Source organism: Manduca sexta, chromosome 23, assembly GCF_014839805.1.
Source record: "Manduca sexta isolate Smith_Timp_Sample1 chromosome 23, JHU_Msex_v1.0, whole genome shotgun sequence".
Lineage (NCBI taxonomy): Eukaryota > Metazoa > Arthropoda > Insecta > Lepidoptera > Sphingidae > Manduca > Manduca sexta.
The window spans coordinates 3,060,650-3,078,352 of NC_051137.1; the positions used below are offsets into that span (position 1 = coordinate 3,060,650).

The following is a 17,703-nucleotide window of genomic DNA, read 5'->3' on the forward strand; positions in this document are numbered from 1 at the left end:
GCTATATTATATCATTATCAGTTGGGTGTCTTCGCAACTTCTTAACGAATGGAAATGTAATTTAGCATAGAATTTTAAATTACAAAAAAATCTTGGTACTTTTGGTGTTTGCGAACATAATTCGAAGTCTCGTAATACTCAGTAATTCTGGCAACCTGGAAGACAATAGTTTAGCGCAATACTCGCTAACAGCAGGAAGAGATATTAGACATAATCGTAGTACATCTTCGGATTCACCGAAATGATCGGTTTTACAATATTGATACTATGCCACAGATTTTGATACGTGCAAGGCAAAGTAAACCTACACCTGATAGTAAGTGATATGGGGTCTAAAAGAATGTCGACTGACGAGAGATGATTACAGCTCGCCAGTCGTCACAATTTTGCCGGCGTTGGAACCGAATATACCCAGACTGGACCCAGAACGCGACACACTTCCGTAGGCCACTACGACGGGTTTTAACACCTTGTGTACGGTAGTCGCTATCCGGGCGGATATAAATATTAGGCAAGATTCTCTAGATTTCTTTTATAGGTGGTTAAAAATCGTCTCCGCAATGCATTTATATAAAACACCTATATGTTCGAAATTTTTAATAAAAATATCAAATTTAAATAGCCTTTTCAATTTAATGAATATATAGTAACGCGTTATATTTTGTATATTGCGTGTCTATAAATTTGTAGCAATAATGTCAAAATTAATTTGCCTTGCCATAACGCGTTATATTCTGTATGTTGCGTGTGCGCTAGAACTGTGTGCCACGATGCAGCCATCTAATCAGTGTGCGTGGCTACAGCAGATTAGATAACCCTGCAAGAATGTTTTAAGCCCTGCATGAGTATAGGCTGTTACTTTTGTTAGGTGTTAGAAATATTTTTGTGTATGCTAAGAAAATTTTCACTAAGTGTTGCTTGCGGCTCTACTCGCGTCAATAGCCGGTACAAAAGTACATGAATCACTGTAGCAAATTGCGTCATCATGCGTAAGAAAAATTTAAAATTTAATTATCTCAAGTAATCAATTTACGGGAACGAGAATTAGCCTAAGTATATAATCTATCTGTGTGCAAAGTTTCATCTAAATCCGTTCATCTGTTTACGCGTTTAGTCCAAAGAAACAAACATTTTTAAAACTTTTTGCATTTATAATGTTAAGATAAGGTAAGAAGTAAGTACTTATATGTCGTCAAAAGAATTTTTTAAGCAAAAAATTATTTTGCTTTAATTTAAAGGGCATCAAAGGAACAAAAACTAATTTTAACCTCTTTTGTACGCAATTGGGTAACGTAAGCATAAAACACCAACTAATTTATCAAACAAAATCCGTGTAAAATGTAATATGGAAGTAGGAAGCGTGTAACAATTAGTCGTTAGTTTTTTGCCGGTCGCCTCAAATGCAACGGCTCGGAAAACGCAAAAACTGAGTTCAATTGCTGTACGACTAACTATTTGACGATGACCCTGTCCTGAAATTGCAATTTGGATGCACGCAGAATATAAACTATTTTATGGGTATAGTAACATTTTTTATAAGGTTTGTGAGTGATATAATTTATATATACTACCTTAAATCGACTGATATTCGAAAATAATTTTACCTGCGCGTGCGCACTCGACTAACAGGTAATGCGCTAGCGTCCAATCAACCCGAGGTTTATTTGGTTTATTGGATTCAGCATTGAAAACAATAAAAGCCAGCTCAGTTCCCACTTTGTACCTAGGCCCAAATTGTCTTCATAACTTAGCGGGTGATGATACGAAGAAATAAGAGAACGTATGTTCTATTGATTTGATTTTTTTTTGTGTCGACACGTTTATTTGATTTAGGTTTGTTTTTTGGGATTGGAGTCACATAGTTTCCTGAATCCTCTATAGAAAAACCCCACTACGTGTGCGAATGTTATCAACAGAAGGAAAATAGTAGTATTATTTATAATTTAAATTTAATGATTCAATTCATGTTACAGTGTCAGGGTATTTTCCTATTATTTAAATATAATTAAAGTTATGGTATTTTTATTTATTATTATAATAAAATTATAGCGTCATGTAATGTAATTATCGTCTTAATCGCTAGCTCACTTGAACATGAAATAATTTCACTTATTTGACTATTATTTTTTATTCAAATCCAGGTTTACACTTAGACTCGAGTTCTTATATCATGAGCGCCACTCCTTACACAACCACAAGCTCGCAATATTGACCATACCAAAATGAGTTTGAATGGATAACAGTTCAATTCAGTTGAACACAATGAATGTTCGGAACGCCAAATTTAGTAAGTGTTATTTTATTTTTTACTTACGTCGCCGAAGTTAAAATCGAAAATTTTCGTGTTGGTACAAATTAATATTATATAGTTATTATTATATAGTTTAATTTGTACATCAAATGTTACATAGAACCTTGTAATTGTGAGCCAGCGTAATATGGAACGTCATCTATTTTTTTATTTGATTATGATTACCCATTGCTTTAATTACTAGATCTTTTTTTGTTTTTTTAATCATAAAATAAGCGAGACTGCATTGGTTAAGCAATAAAATATTAATACTGTTATTATCAGGTGCAGTTTCATTACTTTGCTATGTAATTTGGGAAATAATTTCGTCATTTTTTTTTCCTTTTCTGGTCATAGTAAAGTGACTCCACTACACCTGACGGTAAGTGGAGTGGGGTCCAATAGAGTCTAAATTTAAATTTGCATTAAATCCATTTAAGTCAAAACACAACAGTTTCAGCACATTGCTTCAGCGGTAGTAATAGAAATAATGACTGTGGCATACCATCATATTTTTTTTTGGTGGCAAACGAGCATTTGCAAAAAGTGCTTAATGAAGAGTGGTGGTCTTCGTTTGTAAACAGTTATAATTGCAAAATAATCATTAGACACTGCCAGCCTTAAAAGAAAATAATATTGATTACAGAAGAATTATGGTGGGATTTTATATCCTTAGATAGCGAACACCATACACAAAGGAAGCCGGCCATAGTAGTCCACGTAAGTGAGTCGCATTCCGGGATCAGCCTGTGTATATCTGGTTTCAAATAGTCCGGCATAATTGTGTCGACTGGCGAGGGATGATCATGTTTCCTCAATCGACTCTCTATCTGGACCCTACTCCGCTTACCAGGTGAAATTGAGGCCACCTTGCCTCTCATATTTTTTTTTTGGGTCACTTAGGTTTCCTAACCATATAATAACAACAGCAATATATTACTACTTAGTTTCTGAAGTCTCCTGTAGACCGTAGCATTACTTTAATCGACCAGATTCCTTCTGTAGACAAATACGTCTACAGCAGTGGTTCTCAAACTTTTTAAATGACGGAACCCTTTTGGGAAGCAAAATACTTGATGGAACCCTACAATAAAACAATTATTTTTATAAGTGTATTTTTTATTAATCAGCATAATAAAAGTACAATGTAACAGTTACTAATTATTATTGAAAGAGGTGTTTTGATTTTTTTTTCTAAACTCTTGCGGAACCCCGACAGAGGTATCACGGAACCCTAGGGTTCCGCGGAACACACTTAGAGTATAGCTGGTCTACAGCAATCTACGCACACGGTTTTACCATTTTACCCTTACCAGGAAAATAGATTTTAAAACAAATCTAACAGCAGTAACTCGAATAATATCATAGTTGAATTATTATTTCCAAACATCCTCTATCCTAATACAGTGACGTTATCAGGAATGGCCTTGCCGCCAGTGATAAGGAAACGTGTATTGAAATACTATTGTTCTTCGTGCTGCACATTTTAAGTTTCTAAAAACATATTTCGGCACGGAAGTCTTTAAGGTCTAATTTGGGTTTGACGCGTAAGGCATTTTGGTCGGTCATTCAGCTTTTGTTGACTGCATCGGTGGCGTAGTTATACTGCATGCGCAGTACGGCAGCGCTCTGAGGTCCTGGATTCGAATCCCTGGTCGGGCAAAGTGATATTGGGTTTTTCTGCTCAGTATCAGCCCGGAGTCTAGTAGTAGTGCTTGATATGACGATAGGCTCGCCTCTATCACATCATAAGACGGAACACACTTGGCGAAAAGTGAGTGCCCTAGTTGCGCCTTTGCATACCCCTTCGAAAATAAATGCGTGGCGTGTGTGTTCAGCTTTTGTATGGCGCTGGAATCGTATAATCACAAAATTAGAAGTGGAGAGTCTAATAGGAGGCATTAATATTATCTGCCTCATATACCTGTACTATCAGAATATTATCCTTGTATAATATATATTCGCTACATTATCTTTGATGTCTCATTCTCTCCCAGCGACCTTTTAGCCGAGGTTCGTCACCCGTTAGTGGGTAGCCCTCAGCATGATCTCTTAATTTTCAAGGGTTGCGACGGCCTAAGGCGATCACCCAAAAGTCCCGTCTATTTGTATAAGCCGGGCCTTGCCAGGCTAACAAACATAAAAGACCAACTTGGCGAACCTTAGTGGCCGCGAGTGACCCTATATTATACTTTCTTGAGTCTCATGCGTTGGGGTTACTATCATAGATTTTTCTATTATCACAATCAAAAAATCCCTACTGTACTCAGCAACTTCAGTTTGGGGTTGTAGCAAATGTATAAATTCACGCCCATATCCTATAAGAGTAGGCAGAGATTACTAAGCGCTTCATGCTACGATCATGTACCTCTTCCTCATTCATAGTACTCATACATTTTCGCTGAATAAAGATACTATTGACCTGCTCTTTTCGGAGATCATTTATTTGATCGGTATACGTTCTCTGTAGGTGCTATCTTTCAGCACTACCATCAACAGTCACTTGATGATCTTTAGTAACCCGTCTTTCATATTTTACTGGTGGTAGGATATATTTTATATCCGCCTGGATACCGACCACCATACATAAGGTTTTAAAATCCGCCATAGTGTAATATATTATTTTTATAGTTTTGTTGTTTTGGTTATAGTTTGACATCACGTAGGGTAAAAATGGAGTTCATGTACTTCGATTATTTTATGAAAAAATCTTAATTATGCAGGTTCCCTTGTGATTAAATATACACATAATTACGTAGTCAGAGATGCCTTAAAGCGAGATTGGAACTTGGATGGGAGCATCTCGGCAGTCCGTTCTGGCCACTAGACTATCAAAAGTTTTAATACAGGGTAATTTTTACATTGAGTTTCTAAATGAAACCACATACTTATCTACTAGGAAATAACACTTTACAATAAGTTACTAAAGCCGTAAATGTAAAATAAATAAAGTGTAAGTTTCGAACAAAATAAATATTAATAAAAAGTCATTTTTTAATGCCACTACTACTACTCTAAGAGAATTTGGTGCCGCGGCAACATCATACTTCTATTCAGAAATATTATACTAACGCACACGCCATATTCGCATTACACTACAAAATCATAAAAAAAAATCAAAAAACTAAAACCAGGATATTTGGTGAAAATATTCGTTATTCATGGATGATTTTTGGTGCAATATCAGCAAAGGTGAAGACGAGTATGTGGTTTCATTTAGTAACGCAATGTCGAAATGACTCTGTAAATGGAGTTAAGAATATAAGGTGTATAAATGGATCGTGAGGTGCTCGTGGGAGGAGACAGGATATGTGTTAGGTATGCTACCACCGGATATTGTTTGCTTTTGGGTAGTCCCATACATTCAGTAAATATCCAGCCACATCTCTAGTGAGTCGTACTTGATGTGTAGGGTGAGAAGCCGACAAAAATATGGCGACTGTTGAAGATCGTGTTTTGGTAATACTTAATGGATTAAAGATTTATCCGAGATGAATTAAGTGAGCTAGTCAGTGACCTATCTTGTGGATTTCTGTTTGAAAATAAAGGCCCGAAAGAAATCTCTATATGAGTTACTATTACAAGGTTCTATGTTAAACTTTCAGTAAAAAAAATGAATAATTCCGAAAGATAAATTAGGGGAACAATGAAATATTGTGTTTTAATTTTTTTTAAATATGCTAATTTTTATCTCATGTTTTAAACATAAGTAAAAATTATAAATGGGACCTTTAATGGTGAGCCGGCGAAATACTTGGAGACAATAAAAAATAAGAGAAAAAAATATTTTAAAATTATTAAAAAGCACCATAAACAAACATACTGGCACAATAGACGTGAACGCAAAAATTTGAATTCGGAACAATTTGTAACAGTGTCAAGATTTTGGAAGTAGGTCGCAAGTTTATGGAATTTCACGTCTCCGGAAATTGCAACAAGGTAAACATAAAGCGGATCTAGGCAACGAATAGCTGACGTCACTACACAAAGGAGCTCGGGAATATTATAAATTCACGCTATTACCAACATTAAAATATATTTTCTACCATAAACACCTGTCAATTATAAAAAAGTTTAATTTAAATAAAATATACTAAATTATATAATATCGTAGTTCATCATTATGAATAGGCTATGATTTCACAACTATAGAGGATTTTATGCATATCATTCATATTATTTCACGTATTGAATGGATATAAATTTAAAAATTGTAAAAAACTTGACATCACGTCATTTTTTATATCGAGTGCGTCTTGAGCGCAGCGGATGACGAGTCGGTTGCGAAACGAAAGTTCCGGAGTTCGATCGCTAAGACAAATATTTATGGCATTTATGATATATAATTTTAACCCCAGACCTGAACAAATATTTGTATATGTACAAATTTCGGAGGACTGATAATATCCGTGCCAATTCCTAATTTTCTACACAATATTTGTAAGGTCAACAATATCTGTTATGTATTTATTCATTCAGTATCATGTTAGCGATCATAAATGGATAAAATATATGTATGACAGAATCAAACAAGTATTATATTGTGAATGATGTAAGACCGTCTTTGTCGAGAAGGTGTGAATGAATCCGATTGCAAAAAGGTTCTATGTGTCATTGAATATTCGTTAACTCTTTTTTTTAGTAGAAATCTTCAAATGTTATTTAATTTTATAAAAAAAAAACAATTTTAATAAAATTAATGAAAAAATAATACTTAGATTCATTTTCAATTTTGGAACGTTATTTAAATTACGCGTGTTTGATGGCCAGTAATGCAATGATAATGGCTACGTATTGTTCGTTAATTCAACGGTTTTATTGTGTTTGTTTCGCAGTATTGCATCTTGACCTTAGTAATATTAATTGTTTTGATGCAAAATAGAAACATCATTCGTTAATTTAAATCAAACGAATTTAATATCTACATAAACTACACAAGTAGTAATTGTTCAATTATATTACAACTTTATAGGAAGTTTCAGTAATTTAAATAATGCATTAATTATTCAGGGCTTAAACTCTACCAAATTATTAAATGTGCACATCAATGCTATCTATTGCCGAAGCGTCAGTGCTGTTGTCCGTGCATGCTGAGCAGCGTCTACGGCAGCGAGGCTCCGGGATTGTCGAGGGCGCGTGCCGCCGCGGTGCCGGCTCGGTGCCGCCGCTGTCCGCCGCCGAGCGAGTCGAGTGCGGCGAGTGCGAGTGCGGCGAGGCGCCGCGGCGTGTGCACAAACGGCTGCATCACGAGGGCCCGCGAGGGGCGCCGCTCTAGCCGTCTTTTTTCATTTTGCGTGCGTCTTTTTTTGGCAGCGCGCGTTAACCTTGGATTTTTTCATAGCGAAGCGCTGCACGTACGCGCGCAAGTTTCGGATAGTCGTAGAGCGTCCCCCACTCGGCGCGTCCGAATTTTCTGCATTCGGGCGGCGTTAAGAGTTTTCGGCGGTCGCATTCGCGAGCGAGGCTCCCCGCGGCTAGGAGCGACCCGCGCACCGGCACACACGGCTAGTGCGAGCGAACCGGCGGCGCGAGCGCAAACGCGCGCTGCAACATGCGGAAGTGACCACGCCACCGACCACCGTGCAGACTGTGTGTGACTCGAGTGTTGTGAACCACGAACACGGACAGTGGACTACAAGTGTGCAAACTATGACTTGTGCGTAGCTCGCCCGAGCTCTGATGCTTTACTGTTGACGTTTACCAGGACTGTTGGAATTTGCGACATGGAATCGAGGAAAGTATTGTATTTGTCTTATTTACGTTTGGGTCTAGGGTTGTGGCTGTGCGAATTTTTGGGTGTGACCCGACCAGGAAGTCGCATCGGAGTTAAAAAAAAATGCGTCGCGCGTAGCCTCATTTGTAAGTCAATCTGGATGATTTCAAAATAGGCATCGAGATATCGAGTCATTGATAAATACGTGTTGACACCCCGCAGCATACGATAAATGTTAAAACAGAGAGGGTGTATAGCAGTTTGCACCTTAATGTGCTATTGCAATGAGATGTTTTTGCGCAGTTGCGGCCCGTCCCCGAAGTTTTGCATACACGTGCTGTCGCTCAGGGGCTATTGAACTTGATAATGAGACAAGCGTATCTCCCGCTTTTTGTTAGAAAATAAGATTGCATTAGTAATTATTCGTGCGCGGTGTTGGCAACCGGTTGGTTATGGTTGCCCGGCGCCTACACTTGGTTATCTAGCATGATTCACGACCGCATCATCATACCCTTTATTACGTTATTTTTACACCAAAGACCGAAATGCGTTGCCGGTTCTGGCGGTCGATGCGCGAAGGTTTCGTCTGAGTGACATGACCGAATGCGCGAATGTGCGAAGTCGTTTTTCGGCTTAATTTATGAATAGAGCGAGCGACGTGCGGGGCCCGGAACCGCTTGCGGGCCGAAAACTGGTCTTGTACGATTTGCATAGAAACTGTCAAAGCGGCTCCGCGCGGCCATGGTTGCTCGATTAGCACCTAGAGCTAGAGTGCGGTGGACGGCGGGCCGGCCCGTGACTTCCTTAACAGCTATACCCTTATATAAATTTATTATCATATCTATAGTTGCTAGGACGATTTGAATTTCGGTTATGCTTTTTGTACGAGTTATTTAAACAAAATAATTTTGTGTTATATTTTAAGAATCGCGTCTCATTGTTGAACGGAAATATGTGATGTGATATATATCATTTTGTACCGCGTTTATTCTGTATTTGTGTTAGTTAAATAGTCGCTAATTAAATACAATAACAAATTATTTAAATCAAGGAATTTTAAAATACATGAATGCAGGAATTGCTGCAATCTAATAAACATAAAATTATAAACCCAAAATACTAATGTTTTGTTTATTTTGTGAAAACCATTTTATATCATAACATATATATTTTATAAATATGTAGATATTAATATTTCAAAAATATAGTAGGTTATTATTATTAATAATAATCTAACTCATTACACTGTTCCTTAAATCGTTGTTTTATATCTAAATATTAATAATATAAACTCTTATTAAGTACACTATTATTATTCAATCGAAATTTGAACATGCATGGAATTTGAACAAATGCAAAAGTAAAAACACAAAATCATAATTTGCCCACAAAACAATTATAACAGTATTATCACTTTAATTAATTTTAAGTTATTGTTCTAAGACTAACGGGGATTTTCCAAAGTTCAATCGGAATATAACATCATAGATTATTCATAATATTGTAGCGTGTTGTATATTTTAATATACTATTAATTATAAATTGAAATGCAAATAGCAACGTGTATTCTAAAAATAAGGAAGTAAATTAAATATTCCATTATTATGATTCGAAATTCAAAAATCAAATTCGATTCTCAATTCAAAATTATAAATTTATTCTAAATTTTAAAATATGTTTATCCATTTGCTAATTAGAAAAGTACATTACTGTATGCGATGTACTAAAACCAAAGAAGTCCTGCGCAAAGTAAATATTTATATAAACGGAATACCAAGATGCTATGTTTATATGCAGTGTAATATTACTGCAGTCTGAGTACCTTTATGAACAATCAGTCCATAGTCCCATAAGTTTTAGAGTAGAATAAATAATTATATTTAAAGATACTACTCGATAAATGCACTTGAAAATCGAAAAAAACAACACAAAAAAATCAACATGAGATAAGGAATAGGGTCGGTAAATAAATATTATTCATAGGAACAAATGCGTTACTTATTAGATATCTTAAATAAGATTAGCTCTACCGTTCTTTCTACAAGCAATTAAATCTACGTAACAAGCAAGTCTGCAAAGAACAAGTCTTTTGCGTAATAAAAGTAATTTTAAAATAAAATATAATACGCTACGTTACTTAATTACAATGCATGTTTTTATCAGTGAAATAGTTATTAGAATCAGTTCAGTAGTTTAAGAGAAAATCTTGATTCCAGATGGTCTAAGCTCTTAAAAATTCCTAAATTTAAACTCATCGTAATATTTATGTGCGTTTATGACATGTACGAGAAAAGACTATGACATCACAACGAATCTTGACTCTTTACCTCCGAAATATTGTTTATATTTATTTATTGCAAGTGACCAATGACCTAGCGTTTAACACATACCCATGTTCACACTTTAAACACATACATAATTCAAATTTGTATTTGGAATAGAATTAAAACATAAAAAAAAAAAAAAACACCGCAAAGGAGGTGCGAACGCGCGAAAAAAACAATAAAAATAAATTAACATTTCTACGAAGTTTCGTTAACAATAACAAATGTGCGGCCTTGGGATAACAGTAGCATCTAGCCATTAACCTAGGTTTTAGATACAATGAATCCACAGCCGAATTCTTTCCTGTCTAGTTTGGGTTCGTCGACCTGCAGTCACAATTAGACCTGGACGCGACACCTACGCCATTTTATGTCATGTTTGGATTTATGCATGTTGGAAACATTGTTTCTGGTTTTTTTTTTTTTTTGTAAAATTAATGAGTGACAGTAATTTCTTTATGCTAATTTTAATGTTAATAAATCCTTATTAGACTATAAAACGCTCAGGACATGCAAAACAAAAAGAAAATCACATTAGTTAAATTCAGTTTTAGTTTCAAATTTAATATTTATTATTGTTTAGGAACATTGCAAAATCTAGGACAAGGAAGGATTTAGGAGAGGGAAAGAGGAAGACCAGGAATATTTAGAAGGAATACTTGTTGAATATTGTTAGTGATCCCATATGTCTTAGATTCTAATTAGATTAAAACTGGAATAATGAATTATAGAATAATACATTCTATCTACTTAGACTACAGACTTCAGCCAAAAAATATTGCCAGCATTTTTTGAAATTTACTATTATATTCTATGAACTTGCTAAGTGTAATTAAAATTATTAATGAAAAGATTTCAAATCTGCTTATTATTAATCAGCTTTTATTTAAAAATTCCTTTTTTTACTGTAACGTAACATTTTTCTATGATCTACGAGATTTTTTCTTCTCAATAACTGTCCTTGTACCAATTGCTCTGTTCAACTAATAGAGACGTACAATGTCGATAGATTCGTTGACAGACGAAATGTATACCCAATTACTGATAACAGCTATAAATATCATATTTATGTTTGTTACACTTATGTCTGAAGTTTAAATATTATATGAATTGATTGAAAAATTAACGTCTTCGAGCTTTAATTATTTTTTGTATGAATAATAATCGATAATAATGATGCGCGAAAATAGTTAATCCTAATCGATTTTGAAAATTAAATCCTTTTCATTTTTAAAACAAATGCACTCATCATTCTATATTTAAATATCGAATAATATTCGAATTGTTTCACAAACACCGAACAATGTTCGAACCTTTTTTCAAATGTCTATGACATTCTTTTACACAGCCGCCTGTTTGAATTCTGTTTCAAATATCGATTCCTCTGGTACGTGTTAAACCTCTCAACTGAATTTAGTAGCACAATGTTAGGCATTCACGAAGGTCGACCGCACGATTGGTCCTACGTTTCCGTCAACGTCACCGGCGAATACGGCCAACCAATCAGCGTCGAGCGTTGACAGAACGCACTTGAACGCAGTTTTTAAATTCAGAACTCAATTATTTTGTCATAGATTATTATGCAGATGGGAGCTGTTACGCGTATAATATGGCTATTTGTAAATGTCTCCATTCCGATGTGTTAAATGGCATGTTTGGCCATATTATTAAGTGTTATGGTGGACTTTCTGTATAGCGAATAGAAAATATACATGTGCCGCATATTGTGTAATTAGTTGTTCATAAAAAACATTACAAATAAAAAAATGTGTCGTCATTTCATTGAACGACAACGTGGCGTCTCTAGATAAATACAATTAATAAATTCCGTGAATTGTATAACTTGAGGCGCTAATCAGATTCTCGGTATGCCATTTTAGTCGAAATGATTAGAAGTACACAACACGCATATCTGTGCATTGTAGATAGCCTTACAATTCGGGTCTGCCGCACACGTAGATAACACTATTAGACTGACTATAAAGTTATCAATGGCAAGCATGTAGGCATATTTTAAGTAATAAAACTTTCTGGTTAATTATTGTTCTTTACATTAATTAATAAAAACTTGAAGACCCGGTTTGAATCGAAAAGGTTGTCAATTATATAGTTTTTAATAAGTTCATTTGGATCTCTTTGGAGATTTATTTTGTTATGTTGGTATTACGTCTTGTTTGATACGTGATGTTATCGTGATTGCTTATTGCTTGAAATTGTTAGTCATTAGATAAATGTTCTACAGAAATATCTTATCTTTGTAAAAAGTGATTGTTAGACCCTGTACCACGTTATTGTTTCTTTAATTTTTTTATCTGTATATAAATGAACTAGATTTGCGTGCGGATCCATCAGCGTGAAAAAGATTTTCCCGGGATAAAAGTAGCTTATATCACTCAGGAATAATGTAGCTTTCTCGAAAGTTAGTCAAAAATTTTCTAACGCTATTACAAAATCATAGAAGTATTTGTGGTAGGTCTCTCATATGTCAGAGACTGCCTGGGTAGGTACCAAGGTAAGGTAAGCAGCAGTGTGTATTCACTGTTGCGTTCCCATTTGAAAGATATTGTAGCCAGTGTAACTACTGGACATAATAAGACTTATCATCTCATGTCTCAGGATGGCGAGCGCAGTGGAATACCAAACAATACTTTGTGCTTCAAGGTGTTGGATGGTGTTTCTACTGTTTATGGGCGGTTGTATCGCTTACCATCAGGTGAACGGCAAGCTCGTCTCGTTATTCAAAGCAATAAAAAAATTACTACCAGTCAGTCAATCAGACAGTAATCTGAAAGCCTGTGAACAATATCAGATTTTATGTAATAAAGATGTTAGTATATTGACAGTGACGAGTAATTAACTGACATTTTTAGAAAACAAAGGTAATCTTTCGTATTAATAGGTTTCAGTGTAGGTGTGAGGAGTTTTTGATATCCTGTTAAGCTATTTTGTCCTGTAATTCGTGGTCCGTAGAGTTCCTAATTTCGAATACTGTATATTCAATATGCCCGGAATTTTAACGTAAGACAGTCATAGAGTTAAAACTTCTCAATGTGCTTGCAAGTTGCGCTGATTAGATAAGGGAAGAGGGTAAATGGAAGAGGATAATGGCCATTTTCAATAAATCTTCCCACCTTTTCTATCTCAAAAATTTACCAATTAGAACAAAGTATTTTTGACATGCACACAAATGAGTCACTTTGATTGGTTCATTCGGAATCGGATTGAAGATTGAATTTGGGATCGTTTATTAAAAACGGCTGTTAGTAAGTTACATTCTTGCATCTTGTTCACCTTTCGGTCAGGCGAAAGATTTTCTTATCATTCTTAGTTAAAAAGCGTAATGGCTGAGTATATAAATCTTGCGAGTCGCGTTTCTTTTCCAAGGAGCTACTTTTTATTCCCTAGTGCATGCAGGGGAGTCGTGTTGAGCAAACTTGATAAGTAGAATGCTTGAGTAATAATGTTTAAGGGTTACGAACAAGTTCAATAACATTAAATATATAAAACGGCAGAAAATTTTCAAGGATCTAATTAAATAGTAATTTTCGACTTATTTCTATGTACATAGGGAATATGTAATAGAATATTTAAACGACTATTAAGGAGCCCGCCTACTGGTTTTCTAATAATGTACCAAATATTATTTTCATTTCCGAACGGCCTTGCGTCTAGGTTAGGTGCAGGGCGGCGAGGTGCGGGGCGCGGGCGGGAGCGGGCGGCGGGGCCAAGGACGCCCCCCTGGGACCTTCAGGGCGCGACGGTTATGTAACTTAGGAACCAAGGCCGAACCACCGACATGCGTTAGCTCTTTTAAGTTATATCACTACGCACTTGCCATTTACGCATTGGATTTTTGCGTATGGTTAAAATGCTTAAAAGGTTTCATTTAAATAGTGTTTTACGGTGTTGAAGCTTCTCACCTGTAACGAATCTAATGGATATAGTTAAAAATGCATTCTTATATCATGTAGTCTAATTTGTATATAACAATTTAATATTAAATAACACGCTTGCTAAATACAAAATAGATTTTAAATAGATAAAATTGAACTAATTATTAATTAAAAGTTATTATTTGTTATTCTCGAACTGCCCTACAAATATTACTGCGTTTAATTTTATCATATCGAATGGCGTGAGCGATCAACTAGGATGTCTTACCCTTACAAAATCAAATAACTATGTCTGTATGCAAATTTGTCTTCTTTTTGTTTTCTTTTTACATTTTTGGTGTACAAAAAAGTTTTAAATAAATAAATAACTATACATACAGCAAAGACGTAAAATTAGGAACACGTTCTATTGCTACGGACTAAGGTCAAATGTCATCTAGACACCCGAGAGCCGTCAGTCTCTACCATCTATTATGCCTTTCCTTAAAGTTCGCAAAACACCCACGATTCGTTGGGTTGGAATGGATACCTCCATTTACCATCACCTTACTTGCTTATTAGCGCCATCTACAATATAAAAGTAAAATGCATACGTTTTGTTCTATTTTCAAAATACGATTATTTTATTGAGTTCTTAAAAATAATGTGTAACAAATTAAAAAAAAATTCTATTTAAAAAGAAATCTAAAAATCAGGTTTTCCAAATTGAAAAATATGGCGGCTTTAAAAATGGTTCGCAATTTGAATGACCAATATTTACCAAGCATTTGAAAATGACATATTCTGAGTTTAAATTTTCTTGCATATTTCTTTATTTTTACAGAAAAAAATACTGTAAATTACATAATATAGAAAAATGAGAAATTTGGTGATCGCGGCCGTCTTACGTCATTGTGCTACATTGAAGCACCTTGCACTGTTGTAGGTTACACCTTTAACATCACTATTAAAAAGGGGGCTCTATCTTGCTATTGTTGAAAACTTTGGCTACACAAAGTACGAAATGAATGCGATAGTAAGATGGCATATAGAATGAACGAGTTATATTAGATTAAGGGACATTTTTGTAACTAATGTATACAGAGTTATTTTGAAATAGCGTTAATAAATGAAACATACGTCTTCAACTCTGCTAAAATCATTCATGAATAACGAATATTTTTAATACAAGTCTTGCTTCTTTTTTATGGTGTTTGCGTGAGTGTATTTGTGAGTGTGATGTTGCGATGCATTCTCTCATTCTCTTGTAGGGTATTGAAATTTAATTTTCATTGTTATTTATTTTGCAAGAAACTTACATTTGTTTACATCTAGGTGGAGAATATTATCTCCATGAAGAGAAATAAGTGGTTTCTTTTAGTAACGCAATATCAAAGTCACACTGTACGTGTGGTGCGAAGCAGAAGCGGTTCCGATAATAATCGGGACAATTGTCTTATTATAGGGGTCCATATTTATTGGGACTATTTTCTCCAGGTCGTCTCAGGTTCGTCCAGTTACCCTGGACGCCTTTATGCAGTAAAAGTTAACGCGAAAAGCAAATAAACTACATAAATGAACCTTATATTATCAAAATTTAAACATTCGTTTAACTATTTATATTACTTTGAAGCTATTAACTACTTCCTGCCAGTGATGGGACATTTTTGATTACAATTTAATTACGTCGTAAATAACGGTTAAGTTAACTAGTGAAAGTGTAAGGTGTTCGGTGTTTATAAACAAAGATTCATAGAATCTCACTTCTTCTCATTTTATGGGTAGATTACTGGTTGTTATAGTTTTACTGGTGGTATGTCTCTCATTGTGAGAGTCCGCCTGGGTAGGTACCACTGCAATGTCTATTTTTGCCGCCAAGCAATAATATCTATTTCTGCCGCCAAGCAGGAGTGCGTAGTCACAGTTGTGTTTCGGTTTGAAGGAGATTGTAGCCAGTGTAGCCAGACGAAAGGCAAGCTCGTCGAGTCATTCAAATTATAAAAGATAGATACAAGTGTAACCCATATTTCATCAGATGCATAAGATCCCATATAATAAGGACGAGTATAATTTCATTAAATTGGCCCCATTCCAGATTCTCGGGAAAAAATCAAATAATTTTACGCAATCCGGGAACCAAATCGGAAACTGCACGTAATATAATTGCAAATAAATATATTTTTTCCGTACAAAAAGGACAATGCCCAAAACCAGGCTATCTTTGCGTCAGTCATGCGTCTTAACCAAATATTCACGAAAAATCATCATTTTAATTATTACTTCATTTGTATTTATTTCAGTCATAAGCGAACGGGGGTTTAAAAGATATGAAAAAAAAAGTTGTTTAATTGTTGCAAATGAAACACCGGATAATTTACTGCCAATATGGCGAATTGATACCAATTCATAACAAATTCCCTTTTTAAATGGAATAAAAAAGTAAATATTACGTACAATAAATGTGCCCGTACTTGAATCTATAATGTATGTATTAAATATATTATTCATCTCAAATATATTGTTATAAAATAATATATTTTACTTAATAATTATGACCAAACTCCAAATAGCGGGTAAAAAAAGAGAAAATATTAATTGTTCCAAAAACAAACAAATAGCAACTTTTACTTGCATTGACAGAAATACAATAGTCGGCTAAAACATGTCTGGACTTTATTTTTAATTAATGAATATATGGGTACAAATTTTTATTACACTGGCAACAGAAATTAATGACATTTTGACACTTTAGATTTGTTTGAATGTTAAATCATTAAAATATTTTAATATATTTTATCTTACTAAAGATCGGAGTGTATTTTAATGTTGAGTTGAAAAATCCTCTTTTAAAAAACAACGTGTATAGTGTGCGTTTCGAACTTTGAGACCGAAGGCTTTTAGTAAGTAACACAATGTCGTCTAGAGCCTAGATCCAGGACAGTTAATCGAGACGGCATATCCCGGCCGTGTATTGACTGTGCACCTTTGCGGCGCCACAGCAAAGACAAGTATATTCCTTGGACAAGCTGTCCAGTTTGTTAGTTATGTAGATTATTATTAACATACCCACAATGTGGGAAATATTTAGCTAAAGAAAACAGTTTAACAATAATAATAATCTGAACATGTTTACTCAACTTCTACATTATATTTTAGGTTTCAAGGCTGAAATGAGTTTATGCTTCCTGCTGGAGATCAGCTAATAGAGAGGTTCACAGACAACAACAACATGACATGACCCGACCAGCGCTGCAAGAAGTCACTCACTTCAGGAGTATATATAAACGTGCTGCAGCTATATTAAATTCTTGTTTTTATTTTGGGATGCCAAGAATATATACCTCTATTAAAAATATACATCTATATAAAAATATGCATCGGATTTCGTATTTCTGGTTTTATTTTTCTTTCCCTATGATAAATAACTACTGGCCTAATCAGGCTGTGAAGTGAGTTCCTGGGTTCGGTTTCCAGGCCAAGCAACATTTTATCTCGGTATTTTTA

At 34.9% G+C, this 17,703-nt stretch overlaps 1 protein-coding gene across 3 annotated transcripts in view; it reads left to right on the top strand.

The window, feature by feature from the left end:
* LOC115443295 (zinc finger protein chinmo) overlaps positions 1-17,703 on the top strand; it is a 131,849-nt gene that overhangs the window by 62,050 nt on the left and 52,096 nt on the right. Inside the window, exon 1 of one of the 3 annotated variants that reach the window (XM_030168660.2) lies at positions 7,284-8,024. The exons of 1 other annotated variant lie outside the window; for it this stretch is intronic. In XM_030168660.2, the coding sequence (XP_030024520.1) occupies positions 8,014-8,024 (11 nt within the window). In that variant the 5' untranslated portion in view covers positions 7,284-8,013. Of the gene's footprint in view, positions 1-7,283; positions 8,025-17,703 lie in introns of those variants that run through there. One more of the 3 variants, XM_030168653.2, reaches the window with a different exon arrangement.